Source organism: Festucalex cinctus, chromosome 12, assembly GCF_051991245.1.
Source record: "Festucalex cinctus isolate MCC-2025b chromosome 12, RoL_Fcin_1.0, whole genome shotgun sequence".
NCBI classification, from domain to species: domain Eukaryota; kingdom Metazoa; phylum Chordata; class Actinopteri; order Syngnathiformes; family Syngnathidae; genus Festucalex; species Festucalex cinctus.
This window is the reverse complement of record NC_135422.1, coordinates 4,203,520-4,229,761: the sequence shown is the minus strand read 5'-3', so window position 1 is coordinate 4,229,761 and position 26,242 is coordinate 4,203,520. Positions and strand designations below refer to the sequence as shown.

Here is a 26,242-nt window from a genome sequence, read left to right as displayed (position 1 = left end):
TGCACTTGACAAACAGTCCATATATTTATATATATATATATATATATATATATATATATATATATATATATATATATATATATATATATATATATATATATATATATAAAACTAACACCAACACTAAAACTACTAAAGTCTAAACTACTGTTTCATGAAGCATTTTAAAAAAGATAAAATTTAACAAAAGTCAAAATGCATCAAAACAAAACAAAAACATAATGAAAAATCTAGGGGATTCTTTTTTTTCATTAACCAAATTGTTGGACTGAGCCTGCTGCAAATCTGAAGAATTTAGTATGCAATGTTTATAATTGTCAATGATATTGATAGGTTAAACTGTAAATATGCCACAAACAATGATCCCAAAAACACTGACAAAGTTTTTTTGTTTTTTTCCTTGACCATTGTCAGTTATTGTTTCCATAATGGAAATGGAAATTTATGTTTCTATTTTATAATCATAAAATCTCTGTTATTTTTGTAATATTCATGGCCTTGTAAACAAGGATTATTATATTTTAACTCATTCACTACCATTGACGGAAAAAGACGTCAAATGATGCATTTTTTTTTTGCTGGTCTGGCAATGAATGTGTTAATAAATAACTTTTTTTTAAAAATCAAAGTGGCCCTTGCAGCTTTCTATTTTTCTCTCTGTGGCACTCAGAGGAAAAGGTTTGGACACCCCTGCTGTACATTATATCAAAAATTTATAATTGCTTCATTGATTTTTACCACGTTTAACTCATTCACTGCCATTGACGGAAAAAGACGTCAAATGATGCATTTTTTTTTTTGCTGGTATGGCAATGAATGTGTTAAGAGAAAAAATTTATATTATGATGTCAGTATTGACATGTTTTCTGTCAGTTTGTTGCCCTTCGCTTATTTACAGGCATTCCCCCTTTACAGATTAGTCTCCCTTGGGTTTATTTTTATTTTTTATGGCTGCGACTGACCTATGCTCTTCCGCTACCTGCCACACTCACGCACACAAACAGCAAACACACACCCTGTCATATAAGTGGCACACGCACACACGCAGAGGCGTATCTCGTTACATCGTCCTCATTGTGCAGTCAGTGGGTGTTGCGAGAGGAGGCGAGAAGGAGAGCTTCGCAGAGAAAGGGAGAGAGAGAGGGACAAGCAGTGTGCAGCGTTACAGAGAAGACAGACATTGAATACGAGACCAGGAAATACATACAGAGAAGATAGCGCGGGCCCGAGCCTGTACCGCCTGCTCGTGGGCGCTCGGTGCGTTTCCACGGGTCTCCTGAGGCCGTGGCAGCCATGGCGTCAGAGGCAAACACCCAGTCCAGAGTGATGTTCCAGTCCACGGGCAAAGTCGAGGAGCCGGGGCACCGCAAGCTTGGCAAGCTGACCGTCAAGTACAACCGCAAGGACCTGCAGAGGAGGCTGGACATTGAGGAGTGGATAGACGAACAGCTGCACCTGCTCTTTGATTGCGAGGTAGGGTGTCGACACATGCGTCGCAAGTGGGGGGAGGCAGTGACCCCATCCGTTATAATTTTGCGGTGACAGATAAGGAGGAGAGATGCAAGCGAGATAGCGTCAAAGATGAGCTCGCCGGCTGAGAAATAAACGCAAGCCGCCCTGTGCATTCGCAGCGACGCTCAGAAACACATTCCACATCAACTGTAACGCCGGACACAATCTTAATTATGTCACCGGCTGCACGTTGATTGATTTGCATTGGATTCTCTCATGGGGAAACCATGGCAACAGATGTCTCATCTCCCACGAGGCGGCTCGGCACAGCGGGGAGAGGGATGTCCGTTGGCTAACGTGAGATGACGATGCAGATTAATGACAACATCACCGAGGCAGAGATAGCGCATGCATGATGTGCTGTGAGGAGACGGGAGACCATGTCCATGCTTCTGTCCAATCGAGCGCTAATAAGACTCCTCAGAGCTCATTCAGAGAGGGAGCAACGCACGCACAGTTTTTATTTAATGGTTATTTTAACAAACAGGATGAACACCACCTTCCTGAATTGTTGGAATTAAGTCCATCTTTGTCCCCTCTATGTACAACCTGTGGCTCAACATCACTGTGACGTTATCTTTGATGTCCTCATCAGAATCATTCCCTTATCACGGAAATGTTTGCACGTGAATTTCGAACACTTCTCTGCTGACATCAATGTGATATAAAAAGCGAGATAGTTATTTAAAAAATAAATAAATCATGGTTTCATTGTAAGCAACAAGTTATTTAATAAAACAAGTCATATTGATTACCTATATTCTATTTACATAATTGAACATTTTGCATTGCTGTCCACCCTGTCATTATGTGGCAACTGTCATGAATGATGTTTTCTGTGATGTAAGGACCAGTATTTATCTTTCTTCAATGGGAGGGCTGAAACAGTGGATAGTTATAGGATAAATATTCAAAATTAGGTCATGTTTAATAGTTTTCATGTAGTGGGATGTTAAGTTGAACATGTCCACTCTGTCATAGTGAAATATCAATTATTGTTAAAACATTGCAAACACTGAAATTTACACAACACACAGTCAGCTCGCTAAATTAATAATGTTGCTAAGTGGAGGTCCACCATGTGCTCATAAAAATGCTAGCATTAGCTTAAAATGTCTGCGATTGGCTGGCAACCAGTCCAGGGTGTCCCCCGCCTACTGCCCAAAGCCAGCTGAGATAGGCTCCAAAAAAGTATGTTTCCATCTCTTTCCGTTTTGCAGCAATTAGCATTAGAATATAGCTAAGTTTCACCATTATTCACAAATCTGTGTAGAATTGTGGGGAAACAGCTTGTTTTCAACTGGTTGATCTGTTATACTCTGCTGCCACTTGCTGGCCGTTTTTGTAATTACTGCCATTTTTTTTCACCCCTTCACTGCAATTGAGAGGCTGCATCAAAGCCTTCTGTATGCTTTAGCATAAAAAAAAAATATATGGGGAAAAACGTATAAATACGTCTTTGGGACATTTTAATTTTTTTTAAAAATAGAGCATATTTATACATTTTTGGGAGCAAATGAGTTGTTATTAACTTTATAACTGTAAATAAGTAAATAAATAAATAAAACATGGAAACTTCACCATTATACATTTTTAATGGAATAACAGCTACTTAATATTATGAATATGAAATTGACTTGAAAAGATCAAAGTTTTTGGTGAAATGGCGACGTCACAAAGGTACCTAGTTTAATAGTTTGAATTTCGCTGAAATTGTCTTGTGGGAATTAGATTGAGAAAGTCCTAAAGACATGCAGTAGCTTGACATTTACTCACTTCTTATCAAGATCTGACAGTTTATTTTTGTCCATATTACCACGAGAACCAGTGAACATGCATATTTCCATTGTAAGCGGATAACATTGCTTCAGTCACGATATTGCATATCATCATTATGCAATGAATTTGATTCCTGAAGCAATCCAGAGAAAAACGTTCATTTTTGCGCCTTGAGGGTTACAATCCCTTCGTCTTTTACCCTTTTAAATCTGACAAACTTTGCACAGGATCACGGTTCGAGTTTGCCATACATTTTGCATTGCCTCAAGGGAAGCGGACTCTGTTGGTTGGAGTCTTCCGCTTGGAAGCTTTTACCAACAGTCCTTTTGCATTACTGTCTAAATTATTTAACCACATCTCTAATTTATGCAAGCGCTGCCTTGGGCCGGCTTCTTTGCCAACTTCACACCTTTAGGGAAATAGTAAACCTCATCGAAGGTGTGATCAGTCGAAATAAAAAAATGTCCAGACCAGCAGCATTTAAGCCTGTTTATGTAGGCCGTCGTCATCGCTTTCCTGCACATTCATAAAGTGTATAAATCAATAATAAGAGCTCGTTAAACGACATATAAATACCGGGGGATAATGACTGATCGAAATTCCTTCCTCGAACCGCCGTGTCAACACCAAATTTTATTTCCTCGTGTTATTTTCATTTAAAGTGAATTCGAGATCATGTTAGTTGTGTTTGCAAGGGCCTTGATCTCTAACAGGAAAAGCTAGAAGAGCTTGATAAGTTGAAATCGTGTTAACATTTCCACGGACATGTTTATTTCCTGGACACGGTTTCCTGATTATCAAGGCAGTAACATAACATAGCGTGTCTTGGTGCCGTTTTGTTTTGAGTTCCTTTACACGGAGTCCCTTCGGCATTACCCACTTATTGTACATGATTATTATCAGGTTTCAGTTATAATGTTTGGAACACATGTTTGAAGTGCACATATTGAACATATTGCAGGTTAAGACTCAGAAACCTTGTTGCTGTTTTTTTTTTTTTTTTTTTGTGTGCAAATATTAACACATTTTCAATTTGATGCAAAAAAAAAACAAAAAAACCCACAAACAGTAAAAAAAAAAATAAAAAAAAAAATTCTATAAGCGTCAATGATGAGATCCCTAAATTCTTTGCCATTGTACTTCATTTATATATTTCTTTTCCACCTTACTAGGCCATCAAAGTTCTTTACATTTTGACTACGCATTCGCCTGCTGATGACGCAGCAGTAGCTTGCTTAAGGATACTCTGGCGGGGTCACGATGGCCTGGGATCGAACCCACAACCATCCTACCACTGAGCCTCGCAGGCATCAAATTCACTATCAGCGGATATTTGAAAAAAATAAGCAGTAATGATCATTTTTTATATTAAATATCTTGTATGTACAGCGTATTCAACACATCTGAACTTCATTAGAGGTCTTGTTTTGAGTAGGAAAAGAGACAAAACACCAGACATAATCCAACTGCTTATACACCATCGACCGCATCTGTGTTGGCTCCTGGAGCTGAAAGTTTAATATTCATAAATTCCAATAATAATAGCCTCCAACATTTATTTTATTGCTTTCAACTGCAAAAAGTGCTACTGAGATGCTGCCCAGAGGCCTCATTAAAATGTTTTTTTTTTTTTTTTTTTAATACACTTTAAGGTATAGTAAATCAGCCATTTTGTGCAGTAAAAAATGTTGAAGTGGAAGTACTGTATAGGGGAAAGTCACAACAGAAAAAACAAAAAAACAACCTCTTTATTCTCCTTGTGCACATCTGCTGCACTTTGAGGAATTGCCATTATTCACAAGTTGCGCAACCAAAGCTAACCTAGCACAGTAAAATACATATTGTGACCAAAGTATGCCAAGAAAATAAAAGCAGAAGACAGAGAACTTCCACTGCATGTTTTAAATCAGGGGTGTCCAAACTACGGCCCGGGGGCCATTTGCGGCCCGCCGTCCATTTCTTTAGTGGCCCGCGACATATTCTAAAAATGGCATTTGACTCAGTTCAAATAAAATAAAAACAAAAATGTTTGGAGATGGTCAAAGTAAGAAGGGAATATGTCAAAAAACACAGGTGCTATTAAAGGTTATTTTTAGTTAACTAAAACTAACGGAAAAACTAAAATTCAAAAAACAATTTCGTTAACGGAATAAAACAAAAACGAAGATGCTTTTTTAAAAAAGAAAACTAACTGAAACTACATTTTATGTTTACAAAACTAACTAAAAATAAAACTAACTATAATTATAGCAACAATCTCCTTCGTTTTAGTCTTTGGTAATTAATTTAATGCATGAGCCTTTGGGGATGATTTGAAATGTGATTTTTAGTAGATTTATTTTGATATAAACCGGAATAATGATGTCGCACACATGGTGTTTTTTAAATGTTGCACACGAGTAATACAAAAAAAAAAAAAGTAAAACTAATACTGAAACTATCTAAACTAAAACTAAGCATTTATTAAAGAACTAAAATTAATAAAAAAAAAAAAAACTAACAGAACCACCATGAAAAATAATTAAAACTAACAAAATTAAAAAAACAACAACCTCAAAACAAAATAAAAACTAAAATGAAAAATTCCCAAACTATAATATCCCTACTGCCATATTACAAATAAATTGGTTTATATACTGTAGCATTTTTCTAAATATGCAAAAGCACAAATAAATTATTTGCACAATTTTTAGGACTAAATACAATTTCTCTTCATAACATTATGTGGCCCTTGCCTCCTTCTGATATTCTGTATGTGGCCCGCAAATGAAAAAGTTTGGACACCCCTGTTTTAAATCATTGCTCAAATTAATTTTGAACAAGATTTAATAGCTTCTTGTTAGAATCTCATGAAGGATTTTCCAGCATTGAACGACATAGCATGCAGAGCTGCAATTATGTCATACATAGTAAGGAAAGTAAAAAAAAAACATTTTATTATGCAATACATATGCAATCAGAGTTGGAAATTAGCGTCATTAACCAAAGTAATAAAAAAAAAAAAATGGAAAAAACTCCTGCAGATCTAAGCAGAATAACATGGGGTCCATCCTGGCAACTTATATCAATTAGAAGAGGTCACGGGGGACCTGGCAAGAAGGTCCATCAACTCTACCACTCAGCACTTCACATTGATTAGCTCTCTCATCATCCAGAGAACCATTCAAGCCCAATCTTGCCCAGCAATGAAACCTCCCCAACCGGAAAATCAAACTCCCCTGGCAAATACTGTACGAGCGTATCCCTGCTGAGTTTGGATATACTGGTGGTCAGGTTTCCTCACTCTATAGCGCTCTAAAGTCATAAAAGTTCTAAAGATGACACATTTGTGAGTTATCTTTTATAGCCTCAATTGGCAGTCGTCATATAAAAAAAAGAAAGTAATAGTAGTCACTACACGTTCATGTCTTTGGTTAACAGGCAGAGTTGAAACACCGATGCTCTATTTTACAATATTTTCCATCTCACTGACTGCTCAGTGGTGTGGAGAGTTATATCGCTGGCTTTTTTCGGATGAGATGTACTCTGTGAGCTTTTGCGCCATTCACATGTGGCTAGGCTAATAGGCTAATTGTATTTATTTGAGATTTATATTCTGGCTCGTGCAGGAAGAAGACATCCCGGAGTTGGAGATTGACATAGATGAGCTCCTGGAGCTGTCAGATGAGGGCCAAAGAATGCGAGTACAGGTACGTCGTTGTGTGCTGACAATGTTTTAGGGTAGGATTTCAAACAATAAAGGGTTGAACACATTCTTAAGTGGCAAATATTTAGACGCATTGATCAATGTAACACTTTATTCTCACTTCACCTCAAGTTTATTATAATTAGTGAAAACTAATGAAAGAAATGAAAACAAAATATTTTTGATAGCAAAATAAATACGATGTGCTTTTACAAAAATGAAAACTAAGTCACCTAAATAATTACGGAAGCGTATTGCATTCACTTGAAAAAAAAAAACACCTAAAAAAAATAAAAATAAAAAAAATCCCATTTTCTTACTTTTTTTTTTTTTTTTTTTTGCAGATGGGAGCTTTTTTTTTTTTTTAATTTTCTGATTTTTTTCTATCTATCTATCTATCTATCTATCTATCTATCTATCTATCTATCTATCTATCTATCTATCTATCTATCTATCTATCCATCCATCCATCCATCCATCCATCCATCCATCCATCCATCCATCCATCCATCCATCCATCCATCCATCCATCCATCCATCCATCTATCTATCTATCTATCTATCTATCTATCTATCTATCTATCTATCTATCTATCTATCGCAACATTACAGTGCATAATATTAGTATTGCTTCAATATGCGGCCGAATTGATGTTCAAACATCAATTATTGATGGAAATATTCAACAAAACGTCTTACTTAGGGTTAGGGTTCACACTTTAAGCAGGTAAGATTTATTGGAAGATTAAACCTTAATATTTTATTTCAATATTGTTCAAACAGAGTGCAACCTATTTGTTAAATACAGTGGCTCGGATAAAAAAATACATTTTCATACAAATCTTACAGTGTATAAATTTACCGATTAGTATTTTGTAAAGTTGAGTGAAAAAATAATCGACTTATAGATTCATATTGGGATTAATCGGTATCAAATCGAATTGTGACCTATGAATCGTGATACGGATCGACTCGCCAGGTAGTTAGCTCGGCAATTCACACACATACTGTGTAGGAAATGTTTAATGTTTCTATGTGCTTTTCTTTTTTCTTGTGCTGTTCTCAGGAGTTGTTGCAGGAATGCAGGAAGCCAATAGAGGTGAGAAGTTAAAACGGTTCTTCTTGATATTGCACGCAGGCGATTATGTTTTGACCACAATCGAGGTATAAAGACGGGGCCATGTTATGTGGAGTTTGTATGTTTCCCCCCGTGCTTGAATGGGTAAACCGGTTTCCCGCCTGCATTCCAAATGCATGTTAGGTTAAGTGAGGACTTTTGTCTATAAAATTGTATTATTGTCTTAAATGTGCGCCTGAGCTCATCCAGTCATCATTACACTAAACAAGACAAACTGTAGAACGTTGATATGTTAATATGTATGATGCATGTTCATTATTACAGAAAAATATGCCAATGGAGTTAAAAGCTTTCCTAATGCATATTCGTCAGGATTTTGTCAACGGGCTGCTCTACAGGATAAAAGGACTACGCAAAATGTCCGGCCCCTTGAAGAAGTAGTTCCAGGTCATGACCTGGAAGACGATCAAGACGATGATGAGACGATGGATTCTCATTGGCTGCAATCCCCTCACGTGTTTACCGGTTTGGATGCCTGTATGTGCGGTTCACATCCTCAAGGGGGCTTCTTCCTGCCCGCTGCCCAGGTCAGCATCAGTTGGACACCAAAGCAGTCAGTCGAATTCAATGATTCCCTTTGAATTTGGGGACTGTAACGACGTCATGTCTCTCCCCAAAATAATAATGCACATGTGATAATAGCTGTAATATTACTCGGGATATTTTTCTCATGTGTAAGACTGTACATTTTTTGTTTGCTTGTTAATGTACATATATTTTCATTCATGAGTGCTGTATGACAATAAAATCAAACATTTTCAACACTGAGTCACATTTGACATATTTACAATACAATTCAACCATGAGTCACATTTCCAGAAAGCATTTATTTTTCAGCACGGCCCACAGGAAGCAAAAGTGGATGTTGACATGTCAAGTTTAGGAGTAAACACAGCAAAAAAAAAAAAAAAAAAAATCATCGGCAGCAAGGTCCATTAAGTATGCATCCATTATCCTCTCCCATTTCCTGCCTTGTGTACGACATAACCAGAAAAGGCAAACACATTAACGACCTCCATACACAGCTTAATGGAGCCCCCGGAGGAGCGTGATGATGGTTCCTCCTCAGCTGGCTAGACGGTGATGCGTCTTGATGAGACTACACTCTGCTGGTCTCGCTGCTGTAGTCACACATGAGGGTCTTTGGGCTCCATCAGGGTCCATTACAGTAATTTGCTTGGATTGCCCCCAATTCCATCAGGCTTCTTCACTTGCGGCCTCTCTGCCAGACTGACACATTTCTGCAACGTACAGACTGAATAACCGCAACAAAAATAGAATACATCTCACCATCTCTCAAAGACACCCCGCAGCAGCCATTGTGAGGAAATTACGATGTTCGACACGCATCCAAGCACAGTTACAAGTGCGGCAGAGGCGCCTGCCAACGGAAAAACAAAACCCTCACTAATCCTTTTATGCCGACTCGGTGGAGCTTTGTCTGAGGTTGTAAATCATCCCAAAAGAGCTCAAGATTGGCTTTTTTTTGTGTTGTCAACATTGAAAAATTCTCAGATTTCAAAGTTACAGCCTTTTAGGAAGCACAAAAACAAAACCATTCCAGATTGATTTCTATTTTGACATGTATATGACTTATTAAATAATTCATTTATTAACTCTTTGACCGCCAAAAACGTTTAATAACCATTAGTAAAATCACGACGTGTGCCGCCATAAATGACGTCAACATTTTTTTTTTTTTTTAATTAATGGGAATTGCAGTGCTGATGGTCAATGGAGTTGTGGAATCAAAAACACCCACTATGGCCAGCAGATGGCAGCATTATATCTCTTTTCAATGGGCTGCCGGTGTATGGAATTAAAATGAAACATGGCGGAATCTGATGATCTGATGAAATAGAACGTTTTCAATGATGACATGATCAAAGCCTTTTTCACATTAAACATAACTCAGAGCGTCACTAAACAAAAAATATTAGTGTCAAAGTCACTATTGTGGAGAAAATGTATCTTTTCACAAAAAAATTGTTTTCTATCTTTTCAATTTTTGCTCAACGTCACTCAAATTACCTATTTTCAAATGGTGATTACTAAAGAACGGAATAATGTAGAAACATACTTTTTTTTTTTTTTCCCGAATGAAAGTGTGTGTAATGTGATCTTTCATTTGGTAGCCACGTGGTGTATGTAAGCAAAAACACACAATATCCTATTTGCCTTGAAAGATGAGTTAAAATGCTCAAAATCGGCTAGCACTGTGGGGGTTGTTTGTTTTCAAAACGTGTGACAGTAAAAAGAGTTAATATTAAATTACCAAGTGCATCCATGACAGGATTAGAAGATGCATGCTTTGAAGTAACTAAGACTTTCTTAGTAACATTAAGTGTTCCATTAATGGCGTTAGGCGGGGATGTCAAAATCATATTAGCTCAGGGGCCACATGGAGGAAAATATATTACCAAGTGGGGCGGATTGGTAAAATATAAACGGTACATAACTTTTGCCATCAATTATACATCGATTTTCGCTATTTGTGGGCCCGCCCTAAATTACGGAGCTCAGCTGTAATCATACTGTTCCAAAAAACAACATGAATGCAAATGTAACACGGCAACACTTTGCCTGTATGTTCTTGACGTGTTAAATCCACCTGTTTTGCATATGCATTGCATTGTGTGGTGCATTCACTCGCCACCATTTTCACTGAAGCAACCCCCTTCGATCCTGGCTGTTGACTGATTTTTGCAAGGCCCACAGAATATTGTGTTCTCTTGTTATAAAAACATGGAAACCCAAAAGAAAGATTCGAGTCTCTTCTTTCATCAGGAAAAAAAAAATATATATATTTCTATCTGTTTCCGTTTTGCAGCAATTAGCATTAGAATATAGATAAGTTTTATCATGATGCACAAATCTGTTTAAAACTGTGGGGGAAAACATGGCTCTGGTTGATCTCTTATACTCTGCTGCCACCACCTGGCCGTTTTTGTAATAACTACTGTTGCTTCAAAAAAACAAAAAACAAACAAACAAAAACATCCCCATATAAATACGTCTTTTGAACACTTAATATTTAAAATAGAACGTATTTATAAATTTTTGGGAGCAAATGAGTTAATGATGTTATAAGGATGTTAATCCATGTCATATCTTTTGTGTTACCAGTAATTAATTTGTGTCGTATTTAACATGATTATGTAAAATAAATAAATAAATAAACAAACCGTAACTTTAAGTTGTGTGTAAAATAATGACATCCAGGACAATTTCCCGTACAAGTAGCATTGCTCAAATTGTAATTGAAATTATACATTTATATGTTTTGATTGTGGCCAGCTGATTAATTGGTCTGACATTACAAATTACTTTTTTACTTTCCAAAATCATCTCGTGGGCCGGGTTTAAACCCCTTTGCGGGCCCTGATCCGGCCCCTGGCGTGAGGTGTCACAGTGTTGATGAGGCCGCCATCATCAGGACTTCCTCTTCTTTTTTGGTTCAGTGTAATCGGTGGTGCGATGCTCCTTCCTGTCGTATTTATTGTGTCCTTCCCTGCGGGTGTGAGAGGGAGCGGAGTGAGAATTCATCACACTTAAATACTTTATAGGCATGCTGCTCAGCAATATGGCAACAGCTTGCCTCTTAATTTATCTGGGTCACGGTCTGCATTCGCAGTCGCACGCGCTATTTGGCGGCACCGCGAATTCTAAATCTCAGCACATTCGCGTTGACGCTACCTGAAGCAGCGATTACAGTACAGGTCTCCGTCGCAGGTGTGACAGCGCAAAGTGGCGTCGTCGTTACAGATGCAACACCACGGAAGTTCGTCGTCATCGCTGTCCGATGGCGGATGCACGGCTCTCACAGTCCGAGTCTTGGTTGCTGGAGCTTGAGTCTGTCAAACAGATTTAAAAAAAAAAAAAAAAAAAAAAAAAGATCAGGGGGTTATCGCTAACAGATCACAGTTATATTTTGATTTTTGTTTAGTACAGGCTTCTTAGGTTTTTTCTTCTTCTCTGTGTTTTTTGGTTCACTGAGTTCGAGAGGTATGTTGTAGCCACTGGCCTCATCGAGGGCAGCTTCTTCTGAGAACTGAAAAAAACAGACATGAATTACAAGCATGTTACCACTCAAGTGGTCTAGAAATCAATGTGCACACACGCACACATCATACCTGCTTTAAAACCTTCTTTATGACTTCATCCTCTGTCTCGTCACTGTCTAAAGCTAAAATGGAAATCAATTTTCTTTAATATGTTCTATGAGCCACCACCAGTCTAAACATGGCATTCTGATTGATATGAATTAACTCTTTTACTGACACGTTATCAAAAAAAAAAGTGCCAGCCGATTTCGCCGATTACAAGCATTCATCAGATTTCATCAGAATCCGTCATGTTTCATTGGAATTTCATACAACGGCAGCCCATACGCAATGCTGCCATCTGCTGGCCATAGTTAGTTGATGTTTTTGATTCCACAACCCATTGACCAGGCAGCGCTGCACTTTTGACGTTGCACTTAACATGGAAAAGAAAAAAATGTAGATGACGTCATTTAACATTTATGGCGGCATACATCGTAATTTTACTAATTGTTATTAAATGTTTTTGACGAGTTAAGCAGCAAAATGCACTAGGAGATAGACCGATTATCGGCACTGATATTGGGAGTTTTCACAAATATCGGTATCAACCCTTTTTCAAACTCTGATGGCCGATAAAAGGTAAAGCTAAAACTATTTTTTATCTCAGGGAACTATTTATTTAAATTTGCTGTTAACTTTATAAGAGATGCTGCGGACCCTGGGAATCTTTTGAACCTTTTGTTTTTGTTCAACATTAAAACAATTTTTTTTTTTTTTTTTTTTAACAGAGCTATGGTATTTACTTCGAACATTTTTATTTATTTATTTATTTTTTTTAGAAATCTAAAATTAAGTATGTATCGTCTAAGAATAATAATAAAAAAAGTGTACATTTTGAAAAGTATGAACCTGCTCAATAAGCATGAATGCTTTAGGACATTACAACAAAGTTAAGATTGTCATTTGTATTTAAAAAAAAAAAAAAAAAAAAAAAAAAATGGTGACGCAATATCCCCCCCCCCCCCACACTTTTTCCCGAACATGAATATCAGTTTCCAAATATCGATTATCGCCCTCCTTGACTACTAATAATTGGCACTGGTATGAAAAAACAAAAAAACAAAAACAAAAACATATCGGTCTATCTCTAAAATGCACCCACTTTCATCCATGTTAGCAGCGCCCATTTTGCCACTTGCTGCTGATTGAAAATGACATCACAAAGCTTGTGAACACCACATGACCACAAAGAAAAGAGATGCACTTTGATTGGTTGCTACCCGAGGCCTTAGGAACTGTGATGTCTTCTTCGAGTCAACTGCAAGTGGCAAAATGGCCGCCCCAGATGGATTCAAATGGGTGGATTTTGCTGCTTATTTCATATTCCACAAACGCAGTATGAATCAGAATGCTGCGTTGAGATTAGTGGTTGCACAGGAATTTTTAAGTTTACGTAAGTGTAAGTTTCTTGCACTTATAAACACTGTTGTGGTTTACGAAAGTGTCAAACCGTCATCTGGGTCCTGGTCTTTCAGCAGTGCAAGCCTCTTGGCCATGTTGAGCATTTCTTCAGTAGATTTCTGATCCTTTCTCAGCTCCTTCTGGGCCTCTTCAAGCAAACGTGTCGCCTCAGTCTCAAGCTGCTTCCTTGAGTCTTGCTTCTCATCCATATTGTCCTGTAGTGTCCAGTCCTCCCCTTTGTTAAGATCGTTCATCCGGCCATCATCACCTGAGAAGACATTTTTAGAAACACCATCGTTGGTCTAATTGTGGCCTGATTGTCGCAACACCTGTCAGAATTTGGCGTAGGCTACAACTGGGCTCCTTGATGCTAATGTAGCAAATGGTTGAGTGCTATGTTTAATCATTAAAGACAAAATTTTTACATAATATCTCTTCACAATGATTGCTAAAAGGATAAACATCAGACCCAATCTTGCAACGCTTTCATAAAGCATTCTTTCTTACTGTATCCAGGATTTTCAAACTGAGCGTCAATGCTAACTTCCTCTGTCAGCTGAGTAAGAAGGTCGTTGGCTTGCTCGGTCTGAGTCCTGTTATCTGGAGGCTGGTAGGCCTACAAAGAGGAACACAAGACACACGCGCGCATGTACAGTACAATATGTAACCATAACAAGACACGCTTATGTTTGGGTTGAACTCACAGGTGGGGGAGCTTGAGAAGGAGGAGTTTGGCCCTTTAAAATTGCTAAGCGGTCTTCCATCTCCTGGGAAGAAGGCACTGGCTGGCTGGGAGCTTTAAGGGCAGCGAGCCGAGTCTCAATATCTTTTTCAGAAGGGATAGACTCTGTACAGGAGGTAAAAGCAGCATCAGCGAGTGAAATAACTGTCACCTAAACTGATCTTGTTTCAAAATAAAAAAAAATAAAAAAAGATAATACTTGGTGTAGTGTCTTCTTTCAGCTTTTGAAGCCTTTCAGCCATTGCCTGATCTTCCTTACTTAGGCCTTTAGGAGTGGGAAGACCTGCTACACTGCCTCCATGTGGTTGTATATTCCGTCCCTGCCGTTTGGCTTCATACGCAGCAACTCGTCTGTGGAGCATTTTGCTTTGTTTTAGAAATACATGATTCCTACACAAACTCTAGGATTTCAAACATGATGATAAACTCACTTTTTGTAGTTTTCAGGGGGAGACCATTTTCCTGCATCGTTTGACGGATTCCCGCTAGAAACGTATTAGATTGGCACATAATCAAAATAAATCACTCCCCGAAATGTTAATTAAGTAATACTAACACATATAAGTTAACGTTAATTTTCAAGAGATCTACCTTGTAAGATTCTCATGGCATTGCTTGCAGACCTTCTGCTGGGTGTCGCCATAACGTGGCACCACAGCATTAAAAGTCAAGCAGCTGGAGCAGAAAGACCGGCCACAGCTTTTACATCCCAGCTGGGGACAAAATAAATCAAAGCACATAACGTTATTACACCGTCGAAAGAGATGTGATCATGACCGGTCCGTCGCCACATTGAAACGACTTACCTCCTTTTTAAAAATACCAAACTTGGAGGTACAACAATAACAACTGTTATCCATGAGTTATAAATTTACGAAGACTGCCGCTATGTAACTCTATGTAACTATAAAGCCGCACAAATTCAAAGTCAATAGAAGTACTCGTGCTGCTTCCCTTTACAACCCAAACAGGAAGAAGTCAGGAAGCTTTCATGTGACGTCATATCCGGTTTGTGATTCCTCCTATGAGCTGTCGCCCAACCAAAAAGCGGTCCTCGTTCAAAAACAGGAAAGAAGTAGATTGCTCGGTTGCACTGCTGTTAACAGAGAACCTTGATATTTGACGCACACAAGGCAATTTGTGAGTTTTAACCAAACTATTGTTTAACAGATCATGTGTACTGTAGTAGGTGGTGGATTAAATGCCACCAATTGCTCAACAGAAACTGTGATTTCGATCGACTTACTGTATTTATTTATTTTTACCCAGCTAACGCGTTAGCCTGCACGTTATGCAGTCGTTACGAGAGCAAACGCGACACTGGTTCTTCAGTTTTACATTGTTTCCACTGTAACGTGACATGGATTAATGCATGATGATAAATCATCACATTTAGGTGTTGTTAATCCAGCATTAGATGCGTTATTTGATACTCAGTTACGTAACGTTTTGTTACGCATGTTTAATTTCCGGGATACCGTTCGTTGATCGATAGATGTTGTTGGTCCTCCATAATAAAACAAACAGGATTTTACACCTATTAGCCCCACCCCCAACAAAACCTTTCTAGTAAGCTTTCTTGTGACATGCATCAACCTCAGCACAATGTTTTTTTTTTTTCTTTACGGATAATGGTTAAAAAAAATAATAAAATAAATAAACAGAATGAGTGCTTCTTCTTGCCCCTTTAGTCATAACGTGTAATCGTGTATGTAAAGACAATTCTTAATTATCATTTAATGTCCAACAAATTAGCATTATAAAATAAAAATAAAAACCGTGAAACTGCATTTCTCAGTTGGTGTCTATTGCCAGGTGCCTCATGGTCCTTTCTTGCAGAGATGAAGAATAGCGACCTGGGCAAATATTGTAAAGACGTGGGAAAAAAATATTAATATAATAACCAAATGTCAAGTTAGTACTAATTAATTAATCAATATCACCCCGCTTACTTTATAGCCATATAACATTTATGACTACAGTGCTTTGTGCATCAGAAATTGAGGATGTTGGAGGACCACCACCTGTACTGTATTTGTTGTAATGATTATCAAAATTGATATTTAAAAATGCACTTTTTCGTGTGTGTCTATGTTCTTCTTTCTGAGGCCAGCTGCTTTCCATAATGGCAGAAGGGGAGGATATGGATGTGGAATGGGAGCTCTGCAAAGAGAACATTCAGCCTCTGAGACGTGGGAGAAACATGTCATCCTTGCTCCAGGCTCTCAGTCAAGATGGCCTCAACCCTGCCATCCTCCAACAAAGACGGTCTGAACAAAAACATGACCTTGTAAATTTTAGTAACTGGAAAATTCTGATGTTTGTGAATACGCCGCATTTTATTTTTTTTTAAATAGGGCTTTTGAGTCTGAATTGCGGCTGTACAATGGAGATGATCCACTTGATGTTTGGGACCGGTAGGTGTAAATAAATTGAGTACAGTAGCTATGTGAGCACCCTTTTAAATAATGCTGATCATGTGGTTCTATGTTGAACAGGTACATCAAATGGTCAGAGCAAATGTTTCCTCAGGGAGGCAAAGAGAGCAATCTGAGCGCACTGTTAGAGCAAGCCGTGACACGATACACAGACGAAAAGAAATATCACGATGATCCTCGCTATGTTGACCTCTGGATCAAATATGTACGTCTTCTGATATTTAACACCAAGCTGTCATTTTAACATGCTGCTGTAATGTTCAAAACTAATTTTGGTGGCGGTGTTTGTTAGGCAGGGTACTGCTTGGAGCGCTTGGACATTTACAGGTACATGAAAGCCCAAGGAATAGGGATCACCCGGGCGTCCTTCTACATCGCCTGGGCTGAGGAGCTTGAGAACCGTGGCGACTTCCTCAAAGCCGACTTGATCTTCCAAGAAGGACTTCATATGTTTGCCCAGCCTCTTGACAGGCTGCAGCAGTTTCACAAGTAGGAAATGAAAATTGGCTATATACAAACTTTATTATATGAACTTGTAATGTATATTTTAGTTACACGCTATAATATTGTACTTTATTAAAAATGGGAAGAAAAAAAACCCCATCATACACTAAAGGATGTAATTAAAGGCCCAGTATGCCGGTTTCACTCAGGAAAATGCACTTTTTAAATACAGGATGTACACACTTTAACTTTCTCTCAGTCTACACGTCTGGGTTTATGTTAATCTTTGGCGGTGATTTTGTCCTAAACCCCCACCACCGGGACGTTTTTGTGGAAAGACAGTGTTTGCGTGCTTTCAAATTGCCGCGGGAGTGATGTCACGCAGCCGACACGTTCGCCCGGCCCCGTTTGCGACACGCCACCCCCCGCTCTGCGATTGGCTGGAGGGGTGCAAACACTGTCTTTCCACAGAAACGTCCCGTTGTTTACAAAACAAATGCAAAATGGCAAAATACAGGCTGGGCGTGTGGGGGTTTAGGACAAAATCACCCCCACACATGAAGAAAAGCCCAGATCTGTACATTTTTAAGTTTGTTTGTTTAAATCCTGTATTTAAAAAGTGCATTTTCCTGAGTGAAACCGGCAAACTGCGCCTTTAAATAAAACCAAAAAAAATAAATAAATTTTATCCTGGTGTTTCATTTTCCACTGTAAAGTCCCTGTAGCTAATCCTAACGTTCTGTGTTGTTAGGTTGCTTCAGGCTCGCGTGTCCCGGCACGTGATGAAGAAAGTCGATGATAGTGACAGTGATGACGAGACCAAAGAACCTGAAAGAATTTCCCTTGCCGAGCTCAAGACGCGAGGGAAGAAGGCTACCGTGCCGATCGTCAGAACTGGAGCTGCAATTAAAAGTAAGCACAAAAAATAAAGACCACACTAAAACGCAATGTGTTTTAGACCTTTTGGGAAAGAAAGTGTTTGGTGTGAAAAGTTTAAATGTCGATGTATCGTGTGTAGGTGTCTCAAGGGGCCTGTGTTTACGCGCCGATCCCATTGAAGAAAGCAGTAGCAACAGTAAATTGGTGATTTTTGATGAGAACAAGGCAACCGCTGGCCCTTCAGAACCGAAATTCGAGCCTTGGTTGGCTCCTCCTACTGCAAGGGCAAAGGAAAATGAGAAAAAGGTGGAAAAATGGTGCGATGTCAAGGTAGGATTTATTGTTGCTTCATTTTGACGTGTTTTAGTATTTTTTATTTTTTTTTACGCGAGTCTGTAAGGATATTTGCTGATCTTTCCCTCCATTTTTGTACATCCAAGATGCGCCAGAAGTCCAAATATGGAAACACACTGATGGCTGTGCCTCCTCCTAAACCCACTTTCCAACCATTTGTTGACCAGTCAGATGAGACTCCAAAAATGTGAGTGACCAAAATTCAACAGTCAACTCTTTTCAATTTGGTTGAAAATGTACAGTAGCTTGGTTAATTGATTTCATGAAAAAGAGATCAAAATGACAATTTTGCTCCATGAATTATAAGAATGTGCAATGTAGTGTCATCTAGTGTTGAAATTGCATATTGCAATCAACCTCCCCCCTTTACAAGCCTGTGGATGGATCCTGTCCACATTGTGTTGGCCTACTTTGGAATGACATGATTTGTTTTGACTGCATTTAAAACCACATATATATTGATACCCTAATTTACATTTATAAATTAAAATATATATCTACACTGCACAATGTAGCAGTATCTGCACGATGCACAACTGCATGCTTTTTAAAGAGTAAGTCAACCCCGGAAATATTTACTTGACAAAAATATGTTCTATGCAGCCCCACTAGTCTAAATACAGTATTCTGGTTAATATTTCGTTAGTGGAGTGAGTTAAGCAGCAAAATCCAGCAGTTTTGATCAATATCAGAAGGCGGCCATTTTGTCACTTGCTGTCGCGTGAAAATGACATCACGGTTGCGCTGCTCCCAAGTAACAACCAATCATAGCTCAGCTTCAGAAAACAGGTGTTCTGTGATTGGTCGTTGCCTGAGCCCTGAGCAGCTGTGATGTCATCTTCAGTTGACATCAAGTGGTAAAATGGCCGCCCCTTGCTGCATAACTCATAGTCCACAAATGTAATATTTATCAGAATATCACATATATTATTGCTAATAAATGTTTAAGGCTGACTTCCCTTTTAAGATTAGAATTTAGTTTTAAAGTAAATAGAAAACGTACTATATAATAACATTGGTTTCCTTGTGCATGTGATTCAAGTTCAAGTCTTGATCACTAAGCTTTTCCCCCTTTCCTCTGTGGTGTGCGACCTCTCGCTCAGGACGCCGTGCAAGATCATCCCGACAGTGAACAACATTTTGTCAGCACGCAAGCCCTGCAGAGACGACACTCCTCTGAAAAGGCTGCTGGAGCACCAACATCAAACGAAAGAAGGCGAATCGGGCAAAGAGCTGGAAAAAAAGAGCATGTACTGTAAAGAGCTGCTCTTTAGCGGCACCACCGAATTCAGCTTGGAGGAACTGCGTGCCGAGCTGTACTTCAAGAAGAAGAATTCGCAGGTGGTTAGCTGCCCTGACAAGCCAGCGACTGGACCTGAAATGAAATAAAAAGGCAAGAATATTGACTGTATACTCTCCAATAGTATACAAAATATAAATCATTAACACTGGCAATGCTTTTTAGTGCCACTATTAGTAACTCTTTTCATGTTAGGACATTTTGAAGGACCAGCAAAGAAACAAATAAAAGAAATGATGACAAATATCACTCATGCCCTATTCTAGTGCTTCTCAATTATTTTCTGTTATGCCCCCCTTAGTAAGAAGAAAACATTTCGCCTCCACCCCCACGCGAGTATAAATAGTATTATTTGTCTATAAAATTGTTATAAGCACACCTCTGCATAACACTGAGAGAATAAAAATAAGAGAATAAAAAGAAAGAAAGAAATATGGGCCAATTTACAACAAAGAATAGCTTTATTAACTGTTACAGAAAATATTTAAAGTGCATCTGAAATTCAAAAATAAAATTAAATCCTTAATTAAAGTATAAACATTTTTTGACTGACCATATGATACGGAAAAATAAAATTACATACAATCAAATAATAATGCATTCAAATTGATCACAAACATTAACTCAGGAGCACAATATAAAAAAAAAAATAAAATAAAAAACTTTAACCTGCAAAACAAAAATATAAAATAATTTGTGCTGATTTTTTTTTTTTTTTTGCTGTGTGCAAAGTGCGCGTGCTCAGTGCAAACAAAACCCCTACACCACCGAGCGAATGCTCCCTGTGCACACTCTGCCAATCATGAGAGCGCAATAATGTCTTCTGATTGGCCGACGAGTCATTTCTTACGCAATTTGGCAAGGAACTCCGCTGCTTGTTGATTTGGAATGAATCCAGAATGTATGGCATTTTTTGCTTATTTAATTGCATTCCAGAAAATAATGGACTTTATCACAATATTCTAGTTTTCTGAGACAGTCCCGTATACCGAATCTGCTTCTATATCTACTTCTTTTTGTCCAATAGTGAGTTGTTTCTTCCTACATCCTTTGTTTTTTTTTTAATGTTGTTTCACAACAGTTCCAATTTATGAAAAGTTGGGTGCTAAACCATCCTCAATAAAACTCTTCATTGACAAATGTTTTGTGTAGCATTTAATGCACCATTAGAGACGGCTATAATAATGTTAATGTTTTAATTCAGCTAAATACTGAGATTTGATTATTGCTGGTGATGGGATTTTGAAGTAGAGCTATGGTTTACAAACATTGAGAGACAGATTCTCTCATTTCATAAAAAGGTAAATTGTTAATTTTCCTTTTAGTTGATTAAACTAATGTAACCCCAAATTGCCCTCTTAATCTTAATTCTTTATCTTGATATTTTTGAATTATTTTCTGTGATGTCCAGCAGGATGAATCTAATGAACTTTTATTTCAAGAAATCCCTTAGTTTAAGGAAACTATTACAGCCATCTGGCTTGATGGTAATCGTTTGTCCATCCGTGGTTTATCCTGCTGGCTAAAGTAGCGCTAATCTACAGTGCTGATGGGAACTCCTTTTACACACACAGAAACGGTTTGCAGAGCAGATGATGATGATGATGATGATGATGATGAATGGCTGGAGGATAGGTGGTCATCTCATTAGCAAGTCAAATCTTTCCATTACAATGCTAGAACTTGGCTATTCCCCACGATACCCACGCGCTGTGATGCGGAAGCAGCCTGCTCCCACGTGGAACACTGGAGAAAAGTGACTTTAATCATAGTGGAAATATGACTCTGCCAGCCAAGATCCTCTCAACTGGTGACTTGCCAAACTGTCTACTTTAAATGTTTGGCTCGGAAAGCCGAGAGCAGCTGAAATGCTCTGATAAATGATGGGAAACATGATGCGCCGCCACGGTACTAACACAGCATAACCACATTATAATCTACGGCTTGCTTTTTGACAGGACTTATTAAAAGCTCATCCCATGAAAGAAAGCGAGCAAGCAGGCAGCGACTCCGATAACAGAAAATCCATAGCGACTTTTGCAGAGTGGCAAAATGGTGTAAGCAGGCCACATTTGTGCGCACAGGCCCTCGGAGCATGCAGCTTTTTTTGTACTGAGCTCTTACTTTGAAAGACAGGCGCATTCATGTTGTGCTTTTAACCCAGTTTTTCCCTCCATCCCTGTTTCACTTGTGGAAATCACATAAACCTATTTTATATAAGCACAAAAAGAAGCTACACTTGGTTAGTTTGCCTTGGAAAACCTCAGAAGCATATTATTAGTGTAATTTCTACAGGGTTGTCACTTTCTGCCAGGAAAATAAATGAAAACGGGGAAAATAAGTCATTTTCTTGGACAAGATATCCAAATTGTACCTCATAATTTAAAATCTTACTCTTTCAATTTACTTCATAAGCATTCCATATACATTCAAATCTTAGCATTCAGCATTCCTACGCAATTTCTCCATTAATTGCACTCAGTCTAGTTAATATTGCTTTTGTGGGATATGAATTAAGCAACAAAATCCACCATTTTTATCCATCATGGGGGGGCGGCCATTTTGCCACTTGCTGTCAACTGAAAATGACATCACAGCTGCTCAGGGCTCAGTAACGACCAATCACAGCTCAGCTTCAGAAAACGTGAGCCATGATTGATCCTGAGGTGAGCATGGTGTCATTTTCGTTGACAGCAAGTGGCAAAATGGCCGCCCCTTAAGATGGATAAAAATGGGTGGAGTTTGCTGCTTGACTTCATGTTCCACAAGCACAACATTAATCAAAATAACATGTTTAGACTAGTGGGGCTGCGTAGAACATATTTTTGTAAAGAACAATTTTGGATTGACTTCCCCTATAAAGAATTAGTATAATGATGTTTTGATGGATTATTTTAAATCGTTTCTATAGTAAGAGATTCATAATGAACCAGAGTGCACAGCATATTTTTGACATTGATGCCGACAAGTGAATTGGAGTGCGGGGGTCATATCGCCCCAAGAGGAAAACCTATTGTTATGCATATTGCTTCAGTCGAGCCTGTTTTGCTTCGGTATATTTGATGTGTAAGGAGGAACATCATCATTTAAACCCGTCCGGGGGCCTCTGCAAACATTCCTCGTATCCAAATGGCATGTTTTACATGTATGCCCCAAATCCTGCTTACGCTGCTAGCACTTTCTGCTTGACTTGACCCTAATACATTTGCTTTGTCCCTCGTCTGAGCGGCTGTATAAATTGTTCAGACAATAATTGTGGTGTAAAGAAAAGCGAATGTTTTACTCGAGGGTAGGCTCACATGTAGGCCTTTAAAGGGACACCATTTAGAGCAGTAAAAAGATAATATTTTGTTCAGAATGAATTTGATAACTTCATTATTTTTTCACATAGAATGAATACCTTTAAAAACAAATGTTTCCACTTGCTGTTGACTGGATATGACAACACCTGTGCTGAGGAAGTAGCTAATGACCAATTGTAGCTCAGTTTGCTGACCAAACCCAGAAAACAGGTAAGCCAACTTTCTCAGCACAGGTGATGTCATCTTCAGTTGACTGGATGTGGCTGCTTCTGAATTTTGTACACAGAAAAAAAAACCTGTTGTATACAAAAAATAATGTAGTTATCCAATTAATTCTGGATAAAATACTAACTTTTTACTGATGAAAATGGCTCAATGAGTCAAGTATCCCTTTAATGTCCACCCTGCGTTAAACTTTTCGTCCGAGTCACAAAAATAAGGTTGCATGGATGAGGATTGTACCTTTTACAGAAATAGCACAGTAGCCTCCAACTCCTCCCTTTTTTATACCTCTTCTACCATCTGCCATCCCGGAACTTGCCATTCCATGGATAATGCATTTGACTGAACACCAGCACCCTCGTGTTCTCATGTCACCCAGATTACGTGTAAAGGAGACAGCCTGGTGGGGGTGTGGGGCAGATGGATGAAAGGTATCCCAGGTGTGCTCGAGCTCTCCTCTCCTTACAGTCACTGGATACCAGACGTAACACAAAAAACACTCATGCGTTCCATGCGCGTAGACACATGCACACGCTGCCATCAATTCTTTTACAAAGACAGCCCAACGAGAGAGTGGGAGGAGGCAGAGAAGGAGGGAAGTGATAAAAAGGGAGCGAGAGAGAGGGAGGGTGTGTGTGAGCGAGAGAGCGAGTGAGAGGAGAGGTAGAGGGGGTGGGGATGGAAGGACCTGGATGGGGGCTGAGGTATTCTCTCCCGGTGGATGCTGCCCGTCTTCTTCATGGCTTTTGTCGTCCGTTCCCCAGACTCGCTTCGTCCCCGGGAGCCGGCCCCGGCGCAAGGACCGGCAGCAGCAGCAGCAGCACTCGGCAGCCGGGGATGAATCGGCCCCGACAAAGAGCCTTTGAGATGGCAGTGTGCGCTTGTGCCTGGAGGGAGGAACGCATCAGGCTTTCCCAGGCAAGCGGCAGCCTGCAGTGCTCGCTGGCTTGAGAGCCAGTCCTCTCATGTCCTGGTGTGGGTGCGCATGAGTGGTTGTCACAAGCGGTGTATGCTCGTGTGTATGCGCTCACTCCTGCTTTCAACCCTTTCTGGAGGAGAGTGGCTCCCCCCGTCACTGGACAGCAAGGTAAGAAGGTTTTTTTTCCCCTCTCGTCCCCTGCTAACAATGATTTATTCCTACAGAGCCCTCTGTACCCTTTCCTGATAGTAGGACAAATGAATGAAAAGGTGGGGGGGGGGGGCTTAATGGCATTGATGAATGCTAGTGTACGCCGTCGGTGGGAGGAGGAGACTGTAAGAATGCAGAGTAGCCAGGACATGTTGATGTGGAAAAGAACGAGATGGTTCTCATCTATAATGGGCTGCATCTTCTTCACCGTTTCCTCCTGGAAGATATCACGTCGAGCACCCTCTTTCTGCCGTCTCTTTTGTCAAGATGGGAAAAGGTTCCACGGTCAATACAGTCCCATATATATTTTTTTGAATATTGTAGAGATGCAGGAGCATCATATACTTTCTAGAGGAACTAAAAAAAAAATGTAAGAACCTTTGGAGTTTACTCTTTCACTATATTGGGAAGGCTGGTCTGAACCGCACAAAGTTGATAAGATGTTTGTCTATATTATTGAACATATGGACTACAAAACCTGCCGTGCTAGTGCTGAACAAAACATGGGAGGTGATGTTTGAACGTTAATCTCTTTGTGTGTGGATCGGACATATGAAAAGAAGAAATATAATCAATATAGTCACCTTGACACCTATGGACAATTTAGAGTCTGAAAATTTAGAGAAAGCTTGAGAAACCAGCAAAACTCACACAATCGTACGAAGAACATGCAAATTCCTTGCAGGAAGGCCACTAGCCAAGATTCAAATGTAGATCGTAGAACTATAAGACAGACCTACTAACCACCCTCCCCTCATGCTTCTCACAAGAAATGCACCGGTTGAAAAAATGACACTAAATACTTGATGAAAACACGAGCCAAGTTGTATTAAAGAGCGTGTAAATTTTAACTTCAACTCAACATTTTCTCGGCACTGTCACACTCGTTATTGCCAATCTCACAGGTCAAAATTCCAGTTTATGAAACATTTGAGATAACACCGTTTACATGTGTGAAAGGACAAGGTTACTCCCATATACATATCCCAACCTAAACTTCGACATATGGACAATACCGTTACATAAACTGACGTCATTTCTGCTTTTAACTTTCAAGAGTCACTAAAAGACATTGTAATCACATCACTCATCACACAAATAAAGTACCCAGTTTCCTCCTTGCTCCAAAAGTGTTTCCCTATTTTAGTCTACCTCTTCTTGTGTATTTGTGCCAGACGCACGGACTTATATACACACTGTGGCATTTTCACCATAGAGACAGAAAATGGTGTGAAACCGTGAGGAAGACATCAATGTATTCTGGTTAGACTCATATAGTGAATGTGCAAACTATAATAACACTTTTGACTTCATGTAAACGTAGTCTTTGATCTTGAAAAAGACTTAATGTGCACACACTCACAAGTGAGTTTCTTTGTCACTAGAGGTGCATCTTCATTTTCCTAATAACACACAATGCAAACACAAAGCGGATGCAACGCATGTGCCCAGAGGGCACCGGCAGGAAGTATTCAAGGCCTCACACATGCGGGATGACAGAACATACGTGTAGGTGTCGTCGTCGCGTGCCCCCCGTTATTCGACGCTTGCTTGCGTTATTGTAATATCATTCGTCAGCCCTCGCAGGGAAACGTGTGCATTAGCAGCTTAACGTAACCGGCAGCCATGAGACATCAAGCGCTGAAGGATTAAAACGGGCAGCCCAAATTAGGACAGCGTGCCATGAGTCTCCTGACTGGGTTGAAAAGGAGTTGGTGCACACTGATACTGGAAAAGAGCTTCAACTTGTGTTGTTTCTCATGGGCCTGGGCTGAGAAATCTAAATCAAAGCGTTCATAAGCAATGCAGCC

The 26,242-nt window shown here is 39.2% G+C and overlaps 4 protein-coding genes and 1 long non-coding RNA gene across 6 annotated transcripts in view; 3 read left to right on the top strand and 2 right to left on the bottom strand.

The window, feature by feature from the left end:
- The first annotated feature begins 1,006 nt into the window (after positions 1-1,006).
- On the top strand, positions 1,007-9,144 carry ppp1r14d (protein phosphatase 1 regulatory inhibitor subunit 14D). Of its 2 annotated transcripts, none has more exons than XM_077539470.1 (4): positions 1,007-1,473; positions 6,900-6,980; positions 8,043-8,075; positions 8,379-9,144. In XM_077539470.1, the coding sequence occupies exons 1-4, from the start codon at positions 1,294-1,296 to the stop codon at positions 8,493-8,495; spliced, it is 411 nt and encodes a 136-aa protein (XP_077395596.1). In that variant the 5' UTR covers positions 1,007-1,293; the 3' UTR covers positions 8,496-9,144. The 2 variants fall into 2 exon arrangements, with proteins under 2 accessions (XP_077395596.1, XP_077395597.1); XM_077539471.1 differs by having other exon boundaries at positions 1,041-1,473; positions 8,427-9,144.
- On the bottom strand, positions 8,922-15,545 carry zfyve19 (zinc finger, FYVE domain containing 19). Its single transcript, XM_077539469.1, has 11 exons — positions 15,170-15,545; positions 14,955-15,076; positions 14,795-14,848; positions 14,563-14,714; positions 14,326-14,468; positions 14,129-14,237; positions 13,671-13,889; positions 12,248-12,300; positions 12,064-12,165; positions 11,811-11,968; positions 8,922-11,625 (listed from the first exon to the last, which is right to left on the bottom strand). Exons 1-11 carry the CDS (start codon positions 15,221-15,223, stop codon positions 11,547-11,549), a joined length of 1,245 nt encoding a protein of 414 aa, XP_077395595.1. The 5' UTR covers positions 15,224-15,545; the 3' UTR covers positions 8,922-11,546.
- Positions 15,334-20,024, top strand: bub1bb (BUB1 mitotic checkpoint serine/threonine kinase Bb). The gene is made up of 9 exons (XM_077539468.1): positions 15,334-15,503; positions 16,477-16,631; positions 16,721-16,780; positions 16,862-17,006; positions 17,094-17,290; positions 17,997-18,157; positions 18,264-18,454; positions 18,565-18,665; positions 19,582-20,024. Exons 2-9 carry the CDS (start codon positions 16,489-16,491, stop codon positions 19,865-19,867), a joined length of 1,284 nt encoding a protein of 427 aa, XP_077395594.1. The 5' UTR covers positions 15,334-15,503; positions 16,477-16,488; the 3' UTR covers positions 19,868-20,024.
- Positions 16,642-23,978, bottom strand: LOC144031932 (uncharacterized). Its single transcript, XR_013287631.1, has 3 exons — positions 23,543-23,978; positions 19,733-19,853; positions 16,642-18,145 (listed from the first exon to the last, which is right to left on the bottom strand). It is a non-coding gene; the product is annotated as an uncharacterized LOC144031932 (long non-coding RNA).
- Positions 23,948-26,242, top strand: part of pak6 (p21 (RAC1) activated kinase 6) — a 23,156-nt gene continuing 20,861 nt past the window's right edge. The window contains exon 1 of the mRNA XM_077539464.1: positions 23,948-24,389. The gene's annotated coding sequence lies outside the window, so the exon portion shown is untranslated. The remainder of the gene's footprint in view (positions 24,390-26,242) is intronic.